The 10891-nt window shown below is 39.4% G+C and overlaps 1 protein-coding gene across 1 annotated transcript; it reads right to left on the bottom strand.

Moving 5' to 3' along the window:
• Positions 1-5962: 5962 nt before the first annotated feature.
• ptgs2a (prostaglandin-endoperoxide synthase 2a) lies at positions 5963-9913 on the bottom strand. The gene is made up of 9 exons (XM_084120249.1): positions 9775-9913; positions 9526-9642; positions 9289-9432; positions 8873-9177; positions 8690-8773; positions 8024-8270; positions 7647-7933; positions 7179-7326; positions 5963-6727 (listed from the first exon to the last, which is right to left on the bottom strand). The coding sequence occupies exons 1-9, from the start codon at positions 9833-9835 to the stop codon at positions 6315-6317; spliced, it is 1806 nt and encodes a 601-aa protein (XP_083976375.1). The 5' UTR covers positions 9836-9913; the 3' UTR covers positions 5963-6314.
• Positions 9914-10891: the final 978 nt, after the last annotated feature.

The following is a 10891-nucleotide window of genomic DNA, read 5'->3' as shown; positions in this document are numbered from 1 at the left end:
GATGTGTAAATCAGTGTAAACATGCTTGTGGCTGTATCCCCTGTTTCTCAACTTTTTGTTATGAGTAATGTTAGATGCCTTAAATTGTTTATCCTGATTCTAACAGTAGTTTAAGGTTTATTTGAAATGCTGTGCTAAATTCTTTACTTTTTAGTATTATTTAGTATTATTGTTTATAAAATATATTTATATGGATAGTTTGTTGTGTTATTTTGATTTTGGTTATTTTGAAAATCTATTTATGTGTTTTAGGCTATTTTCAAACAGAATCTGAATGTAGAAGCTTCTAGCAATAAAATTATGCTAAAGCAGTGGTTCTTCACCTCGGGGGCCATGCAGAGCCCATAAGTGCCCTCAAGACAACAACACGCACAAACAATGAAATGTGTTTTAAACAGTCTTTAATCACAAAATCAAAATATGTTGGAGCTCGCAGGAGAATTTACCACAACACAAAATCGAAGACAAGAACCGGCAAACATAACTGAAAACACAGGGCTATACAAGTGTAAGGCTGGAAACTTACGCTGCTATTTGAACCAATAATCGGAACAAAAGGCAGTTGAAGGATGATGACGTGTGTAATTCTTCAAATATTTATCTGACTCCAATATAATTAATCTGACTCCATTAAAGTTGTTGTTATTCTTTAACCTCTTATTCTTTAAAGGTAAAGGTCTTTCTTAGAACTGATAGGAAAACGTAGGATTTAACCTGAACGTTTAGATAACGAAAGTTATAATCACTTTAGCTTTCAATATGATCAGTGATAAAAGGAAAGATTCTCAAAACCTTTAAAGCAGGCAAAGTTATTTATTAAGTTACATGTTTAAATATACAGACAGTAGAATGGAACAACATACTGTATTAAAAACTTAGTTGTAACAAATAATGCACTGTCATGCAGAAGAGGCTGTAAAAGCCTTTCTTGTAGTATGAGGTTACGCACCGGTGTACGGGAGTGGCGGGGTTAAAGCCTTTCTCCCAGAGCAACAGTTACCTTTCCTTCTTATACCCTGAGCAAAGCATTGTTAAACATGAGTGGAATACCAACACCAAAACCAACCGACAGGAAACCAAAAGATGAGGCAAATGGGTGAGATCCAGAGGGGGAGAAGAACATTAACATATTCTCCTCAATGCATGTTTAACCAATAGTACCAAACTGTACATTAGGATACTTTAATATCTCTATTAAGTTCAACTCCATTCATTTCAGTTTATAGGCTGTCAGATGAGACCAAACATGGCATAGTTACATGTTAGAACACACTAGTAAATAAACAGTATGTAGTTGAAAGCATATTTCCTGTGAAGCAAATGGTACAGACGTGTCATTGAGGTGCAAACGACTCTGTCTCTCCCGACAGAACCATCCTGTGCCTTGAGTGTCCCAACAGTCCTCAATCAGCATATTGATGAAATCCCTGCACTAGATAGGCATTAGCATACTGTGATTATCAAGGCCATTGTGCCATGTTTAATTCACATGTATACCTTTAAAAGGCTTTTTGAAGTACTAGGGCAGTAAAGAGTTCTGCCCATATTTGCTCAGCCCTACACAAGGGACAAACAAAGGAAGCTTAATGAGACACAGGTGAATCTAATCAGTAACTAAGGAAACAAGGAGATTATTAACAAGGCTAAACTAAAGGGAAAAACAGACATGTGAATGACACCAAACATATTCCTGACAAAGATGTTTTAAAATAAGACAAAACATGCATTAAAATAACAACTTTATATATTTTTATATATAGGCTACCTTTTTTTTTTTTTTATTCAGTGGCGGAAACAAGCTTCTTAGAGTTTTTTGCTTTAGTTGGAGCTTTATATAAAATGTATAGATGTTGAGAGTTTATAATCACTGTCTGAATTTGACCAGAAGTGCACGTTCTTCACAACAGGACAAAAGACATGTAGTCTTTCCATTCAGTCTGGACTGAACATCAATTTTGAATGATTTTCTCATTCAATCAAACAAACACTCTGGAGACAACACTGTAATAAATGGCAACTTGCAGTTGTCCCCTTTCTAACCCATACTCTTTTTTGTATAAATGTATTTAGGTTGATTCATTAATGTTAAATAATATTTTGACTTGAATAAAATTTGTTAATTTAGATTTTACCATTTAAGGTTACTATTTTTTCAGTGTAGTTGCTAAGCCAAGTCCTGAGCTAAGTTCTGTCTGTTAGAATCGGGGCTGGTCAACGCTACAAGCCTTGGCCAACTTTTCTTTTCTAACCGGTTTCCAGATCTTTCCTGATTCTCATACAACACACGTGTCCTGCATGTGGGTTTCGTAACTTAAATTGCATCAGCGATTTGTAACCCCAGCTGACTTCTGTGAGTGATGTTGTATAAATCCAAGCCTTTGTGACCTTAGTCTTCCTTCCCTTAGACTAAACATCCATTTCACTTTCGACTGTCACTTAGGTAATTTGGCTCACCACACCAGTGATACATTTTTCAGCAGGTTTTGTTTGGCATGCTGGTGCTTGCAGAGCCTTTCCTGAAAGTTCCCAGTACCACCCAAAGAATTGTCTCAACACAATGAAGCCTAGTTTCTCTAATTCATTTCTTTGATTTAGAACATTTCATTCTTTTTAGTTTATGGTGGGTGCAGTGCAATGAACTTTTTTTCTTGCCTGTGCTGATATGTTTCTCACTGAGCCTTTGCTTCTTTCAAGCACAATAATAATCAAATTATCCCTCATAAATGAGAAGCCATGAAGAAATGTAATATTCAATATTCTATTATGTTTCAGCTACCCTCAACCACTGTATTTTTTCCACACTTCCCTTTATCTACGTCTTAAAAATAAATATTTCCTTCTGCATTTGAACTTTGCTTGTCGTCTGGGAAAAGTAAACGCTGCTAGTCTTCTAATCTATTTTTTTTCTTCCAGTTAGTATGTTTAAGGCACCAAATCCCTTTCCCAGAAGAGTTGCCATGCAACATTTTCCTGCCCTAAACGAGCACATTCCCGCACGGCACCAAGTGTGTTTTTCCAGCTTGATTGTTATGGAGCTTGGCAGTGTATGTTGGCTCAGGTCAATATGGTGGTGTTATTTTGTCTGGGTTCATTGCAGTCAGTATTCATCACATCATGCACAATCCGTGGGGAAGTTGAATCTGCTGAAGAGAATCACTGATTCACTGTTATTATTATATTTTTCCTGCAGCCTCATTTTTGGCAAACATACTGCTTTGCAAGTTCAGAGAGTTCAACATTTCCCTAGAAAGACTTTTAGTAAAAGTAATTGTAAGAAACGATTTAGCAGTTACAGCAATTACATGGCCAAGCACAGTGGATGAAATGTCATAACTTTAGCACAATCCAATGAATTTAGAGAACAGTAGAACAGTTATTTTAGGATAATATATTCTGTACTCCTCAGAATGCCCATATAAGACTCAAGTATCCATCCAATACATTTTGTGTGGCCACCTTTTTTTAAAGATTGGACAAAGACCAAATTTGCTGCACATTTATTGTTCAAAAGTTTGGGTCAGTATGTTTTTGGATACAGAAAATTGTGAAATTAATTATAGCTGTTTTCTAATATCTCAAAATGTAATTGTGATGGCAAAGCTGTATTTTCAGCATCATTACTCCAGTCTTCAGTGTCACATTATACTTCAGAAATCATTCTAATATTGTCACGATTCATGTCTGTGTTCCCCTGTCTCATCCTATGTTTAGCAGTTCCCTGTTATGTTGATTAGTCGTCCCAGGTGTTTCTTATTTACCACGCCCCCTTGTTATCTTGTTTAGCTTGTCTGTCTGTGTATTTAAGCCCTGTGTCTTGTTTCAGTCTTTGTGAGTTCTTGGTGTTGTGTGTTGTGTGTTGTGTGTTGTGTGTTGTGTGTTGTGTGTTGTGTGTTGTGTGTTGTGTGTTGTGTGTTGTGTGTTGTGTGTTGTGTGTTGTGTGTTGTGTGTTGTGTGTTGTGTGTTGTGTGTTGTGTGTTGTGTGTTGTGTGTTGTGTGTTGTGTGTTGTGTGTTGTGTGTTGTGTGTTGTGTGTCACTGTTTGAGTTTCTTTAATAAATTCTGCTGCACTTGGATTCTGCTTCTGCTTCTGCATCTGCATCTGCATCTGCATCTGCTTCTGCATCTGCATCTGCATCTGCTTCTGCCGCCAGCATAACAGAAGAACTCACCACACCATGAATCCAGCAGCACGGATTATGTGTCTCCGACAAGGAGATCGACCCATCGAGGTTTATGCTGGAGAATTTATCGATCTGGCTCACTTGACCAGTATGGACAAATTATGTCTGATCTTTTTTCAGTCAGGACTATCTGAACCTCTTAGTTCTGTAATGCCATTGCATAACCCTAACGGGACTCTTGAACATTATATAGACTTAGCATTACAGCTGAGTGGTTCTGAATTCACGGTGGGAGTCGCAGAGGATGAATGTAACAGTCCTGCCGAGCCAGAGCTTCACGTCAGTCCTGCCGAGCAAGAGCTTCACGTCGTCACTTCTGCCGATCCAGAGACTGTTCACGTCACGCCTGCCGAGCCAGTGTCTCTGGACAAGATGGCCGCGGACAAGATGGCTGCCGCCGAGCCAGTGTCTCCGGACAAGATGGCCGCCGCCGCACCAGTGTCTCAGCACAAGTTGGTCCCCGCCGAGCCAGTGTCTCCGGACAAGATGGCCGCGGACAAGATGGCTGCCGCCGAGCCAGTGTCTCCGGACAAGATGGCCGCCGCCACTGAACCAGTGTCTCAGCACAAGTTGGTCTCCGCTGAGCCAGTGTCTCCGGACAAGATGGCCGCCACCGAGCCAGTGTCTCAGGACAAGATGGTCTCCGCCGAGCCAGTGTCTCAGGACAAGATGGTCTCCGCCGAGCCAGTGTCTCAGGACAAGATGGTCGCCGCCGAGCCAGTGTCTCAGGACAAGATGGCCGCCACCAAGCCAGTGTCTCAGGACAAGATGGATGCCATGCCTGAACCTGAGCCCTCAGCAGAGATGGCCACGCCTGTTCCTGAGCCGGTGTCTGTTCCTGTTCCTGAGCCGGTGTCTGTTCCTGTTCCTGAGCCGGTGTCTGTTCCTGTGCCATGGTCGCCTGAAGGGTCGTCTCCTCCCTGGTCGCCTGCCCAGCCTGATCCGCCCTGGTCGCCTGCACAGCCTGATCCGCCCTGGTATCACAGCCTGATCCATCCCGCCCCCGGGTCCTCCTCTGCTCCACCACCCTCCTGGACTTTTCCTGAGCGTCTGGAATCCGCTCCTTAAAGGGGGGGCTATGTCACGATACATGTCTGTGTTCCCCTGTCTCATCCTATGTTTAGCAGTTCCCTGTTATGTTGATTAGTCGTCCCAGGTGTTTCTTATTTACCACGCCCCCTTGTTATCTTGTTTAGCTTGTCTGTCTGTGTATTTAAGCCCTGTGTCTTGTTTCAGTCTTTGTGAGTTCTTGATGTTGTATGTTGGCTGTTCCTGTTCCTGTTCCCGTTCCCGTTCCTGAGTCTCTGTCTGAGTTTGTAGTTTTTGTCTGAGTTTGTTACCGTTTGAGTTTCTTTAATAAATTCTGCTGCACTTGGATTCTGCTTCTGCATCTGCTTCTGCATCTGCTTCAGCCGCCAGCATAACAATATGCTGATTTGCTACTCAAGAAACATTTCTTATTATTATCAATGTTTGAAAACAATTGTGCTGCTTAATATTTTTGTTGACACTGATGCATTTTTTTGTATTTTTTCTATTCAGATTAATAGAAAGTTCACAACCACATTTATTTGAAATAGAAATATTTTATAAAATTATAAATGTCACAAAGTATAGAAATAATATTTTCTTGAAAACTGGACCATATATATATATTGTTATTTTGTTTTAGTTTGGTTTGGTTTGAAAGGCAGTGTATATATTTATATTATATTGAAGAAATTCAATTTTCATAGTGCAAGTAAGAATATTTGCCAAAAAAGGGACACAAAACATATTAACACATTTTTAAAATAAAAAAAGTTTTTATTCAAGAAATGGCCAGTACTGTCAACAGTTTACTGCCATTTGAAATGTGGATGTTCAAATAAATAAATAAAAAAAACTCTACATTTAACATTTGATATAAAAAAATCCGCACTTGTAACACAAAACCATCTGAGAACACCTTGTGATATTTTTTTTTCAAGTATTTGTAAAAAGAATACTACAACGCATGTAGCATGTCAATAACAATATGAAAAATCAGCAATAAATACATCAATTAAATAAATTATTAATATAAATACATAAATATCAATTTAAAATATAATATCAAGTATCATGGTGAAAGTAATGAGACCTTCAAAATCTTTTAGAGCTCTGAACTCCGCTCGTTCAAGACAATCGTTGGATTAATATTATTTTGTGTGGAGTGCGCTGAGCTTGAATTCATGTTTTCAGAACTCTGAAATTTCACATCAGGCACCTGAAAGGACACCATCGGACAGGGTCCATTGATGTTCAAGCACACCAGCTTCTTGAGTGAGGCTGTGTTAACAATGTCAAATCCAACTTTCCCACCAAATGTGCTGGGCATCCAGTATTCAGGAGAACAAATAGCATTTCCCATGAGGCCTTTGAGAGAGTAGGGGGCTCCCATCTCCACAATACTCTCCCCAAATACAGCGTTGGGTCTAGGTTTCTCCACAAGAAGGCCAGGATACAGCTCAACCGCATCTATGTGACCGTACAGCTTCTTCATTTCGTCTGCCAGCTCCTTGTCTCCTGTTTTACCAAACAAAAAAGTTACAGTTAAATAAGAGGTGTATTTTTCCTAATATTCTCATTTCTAAATCTGCATAAAAAGAGTTGTTTTTCCATTTTTGCCATATTTTAGGCCTGTTCACACAAAGAACGATAACAATGTTAGTGTACTACACACCAACGGACGATAGCGTTCTGTTTTATAAGCGCACAGTTAAATCGCCTGCTGTTTTAAACGTGCAAGCTCTTTAAACTCAGGTGGATTCTGATTGGCTGTCCATGTTTTTATTGTTCATCAACTGGAAAAAATCGTTCAGAGAGTGATTCCAACAATATAGTTCTTCTGTGTCATTATCGTTATAGTTGTAGTGTGGACTTCCGTATTCTCGTAGAAACTTTTTAGTTACAGTTATCCTCTTTGATGTGAACGGGCCTTAGGATTGACACCAGTGATGTTCACGGTTTGTCTTACCTGTCATTTCCTCGAAGGACGTGTAGGGCTTCATGTTGAAGCGTTTCCTGTAGGCATTGAAAGACTGGTAGCGCATCTCTCTTGAATGCTCCAGAGCTTTAACAGCAACTCCCTGAACTGAAGCCGGCAGGTTGCGTCCACCAGCTACCTGTTCACGAAAACATGAGATAAATTAACAAAGACAGTAAAGTGAAGACAAAGAGATTCATGCACACTCATGTCGTTCCGACTTTTTTCTTCGGAGGAACACAAAAGACGATATTTTGAATAACTTTTTGTGTCCATGCTATGAAAGTCAATGGGGTCCAAATCAACATTGAACCTCACTCACTTTCATTGTATGAAGAAAAAACATTAAAATTTTTACAAAATATCTTCTGTTGTGTTCCACAGAAGAAAGAAAGTTATATAGGTTTTGAACAACATAAGGCTTCTCTGAGAATCTTTCTATCAACAAGTGAAACTCACCCTTCCAGCCATCTGTTTGGTGAAAGACTCCACCAAGTTTCGGATGCCGTGTTCGGTCACTATGGAGTTGTTAAACACAAACTGGTGGTAGCCGTAGACCTGATCCTGGATCTGAAAGTTGTCGGGCATCAGTGGGTGCCAGTGATACAGAGTGTTGAATTCGGAAGCAATGCGGTTCTGGTACTGGAAGCGTTGATTGAAGAGAAGCTCTGGGTCAAACTTGAGCTTGAAGTTGTAACCACTTAGATGCTGAACGTAGTCCTCGATCACGATTTTGATGGTCTCACCTGGAAGAAAAAAGGTCAAATGGAAATATTTAATCTCTCCACAAACTTGTGAAGATTAGGAATGTTTTAGATGATGCGACCTTGACTCACCAATCAGGATGAGACGAGTGGTTTGGAAGATTCTTTCGTCGTCCCAGTCGGGATGCTCTTGCTTCATGATATCACATACACGGTTGTGTTCACGGAGCCAAATGGTTGCATACATCATCAAACCTGGAACCAGACCGAAGGCCTCATGACCCACAGCAAATTTGTGTTCCTCCGGGACATGAGGAGGATAGTGCATCTCCACCTGGACATCTTTCACCAGCGGAGGGTACACCTCACCATCCACAACCTAAGGGTCAAATATATTTTTTCATTAACAACTTTTTTTCACATTTAACCAATACTTATGTCCATTTAAAAGCTATAGTTCCCCTAAACGATTTTAATTTGGTCATCATTAACTCATTCTCATGTCGTTCCAAACCTGTACAATGTAACTTTCTTTCTTCTTAGGAAGATAAACTATTTTGAAGGATGTCTTGATTAAAAGTCAATGGGGTCCAATGTTTGGGCCTGCTGGGGCCCTGCTGAATTTCATTGTATGGACAAAAATGGTTCTTCAAAATGCCCTCTTTTATGTTCCACAGAGGAATAAAAGTCATACAGGTTTGAAAAAATATGAGGGTGAGTAAATGATGACAGAATTTTCTTTTTTGGGTGAACTATCCCTTTAAGTGCTGTTTCAATGTCCATTTGTATAGCACAAACCTGATACTTTAGCTTTCCATCTTTAAATAGACGAAGTTTGTGTTGTCTCTCCAGCGTCTCTCCATAAATATGCCCCAAGTCCACCTAAAACATTACAGAACCTTTAGAAATTGCATTATAGTTCCATATACACTTTGGATGGTATGTAAAATGGTTAATAACAGAGCTTTGAATGCCACTTACTCCATGACCCAAGGCTTTGGTGAAGGCTGGTCCTTTTTTAAAGTCCGACTTGAAGAACTGATGAGTGAAATGCTGGGCGAAGAAAGCAAACATGAGACTGGACCTCTGTGGATCAGGGATGAACTGTTTCCTCAACAGCACCTTCTCCACCACCTGCTTTGCATTTGGTAGATCAGGCGAAGGGCAGTTCTGGGACAATGGGGCGAGGGTGCGGGTGTAATAGGACAGGTTAGAATACGCCTCCCAGCTTTTGTAGTTATAATCTGCATTGTACGTCGGTGGACTGTCGACCAAATGGGACCTTGCTGTAAAACAAGAAAAAGGCAATATTACTTTGTGCATTTATTTATTCTTCTTTTTTAATTACACTCAGTTTTACTATGAATCCACTTAAAAAGCAACATCATTCAACTTACATGTCAATACATAGCTCATTATGGCATTTCTCAGGTAAGAAATGTTGTTGATAATGTCCCAGATCCATTTATAATGTGTTAAAATGTAATGCACTATGTCTGGCCTTGGTTTCAGAGTTGATCTGATACGTGTGAGAAGCTCAGCTGTGAGGAAAGAAAAAGAAACAGTTTTTGAGTGCACACATTTTCTCTATGTATACATTTTTTATCTGTAAATACAATCCATGACCGACTTACGTGTAGTGCAGTTTTCACCATAATAACCTGTCCTGGTACAGTCACATTCATATGCATCAGCACCTTTGGATAAACACACACCCTGGTTTTGGCAAGGCTGTGCACAGCAAGGGTCGTCTGCAAGAAAAAGTCAAACCGTAAAAAAAAATGAAGATTGTTTCCATGCATGATTATAGGTTATTGCACTTGGGTAGAACAATCAAACTGTGAAAGAAGCATTCTAACATTGCTAAAGCTGAGTTAACTTACATCCTTCACCGGGAAAGATCAAAAAGCTTGAAAGTAACACCAGGCAAACCAGTCTATTCATTCCAGAGGTTTTATTTATAATGTCTTAGCCTACTCCGAAGCAGAGATGCGCACTCTGGTACAGCTCGTGGAATTCTGTGCTCCTTGAAGCGATCCTCCGCCTTTTAAAATGTTTGAGAAGGAAGTTCTCTTGCGCAATTTCAGGGTTTGTAACGACTGTATATTTCCACAACGTGCACATTCATCAAGGATTTATATCTGGGAAAACGTAGCCTATTCATTTATTATTAAAAAATAAAAGTGATTTGTTAATGTAGCCAGTTATAACTGTTGGTAAAAACCGTTGACAAATATATATATATATATATATATATATATATACAAATAAACCTAATAAAAGTTTTTTCAGATTTACAATATAGGCAATTCAGGATTTTCTTTTTTTTAACTGCATAGCTACTCAAATGTTTCTATAATTATTTTTTGTTTGTGTACTTCCAAAATAGGCTGTATCTGTGTCAGGTAAAGTAACTGTTTTATAGACATGATGGCTTTGGGTGAAAAAAAAAAAAAGGAAACATTTCTGCGTAAACCGTAATGATCAAAACCAGACGCGACACAAAGATGTAGATAGTAGCCTAGGCTACTGTATTCCAGTGATACAGGCATTCCTTTCCAGCTCATGAGCGCCACCTAGAGCAAATGTCGCTATTCATTCGTAATCTTGCATGGATTCTGAGTATGTGTTATAATTGAATTCTTATTAAGAAATAAATCTCAAATGAAAACCTAAACACGTGGATGTAACAACATTTCACATTTACAGTAGGCTATTATGAGACAAAAAGAAACATAGAAAGACAACATAGAAAGTCTATATAGCGCTAAAATAGTCTCCATCGGGGTCCTTTTCATGTGCCCATCAGAATTGAAATAAGAACCGGGGCGGGGGAAGAGTTTGCGTCCGCCCACAAAAAGGAACTCAGTTTAGCGAATCGACTCGTTTGAATGATTAATATATTTGAACCGGTTCAGGAAACCTATTCACCGGTCATTTGAGTCATCGGTCAAGTGTTCCCATTTGACGTTTTCTTGTTTGTGGTTAATTCATATTTTG

Source organism: Abramis brama (genome assembly GCF_963993115.1).
Source record: "Abramis brama genome assembly, chromosome: 7".
NCBI classification, from domain to species: domain Eukaryota; kingdom Metazoa; phylum Chordata; class Actinopteri; order Cypriniformes; family Leuciscidae; genus Abramis; species Abramis brama.
This window is presented reverse-complemented; position numbering and strand designations above follow the sequence as displayed.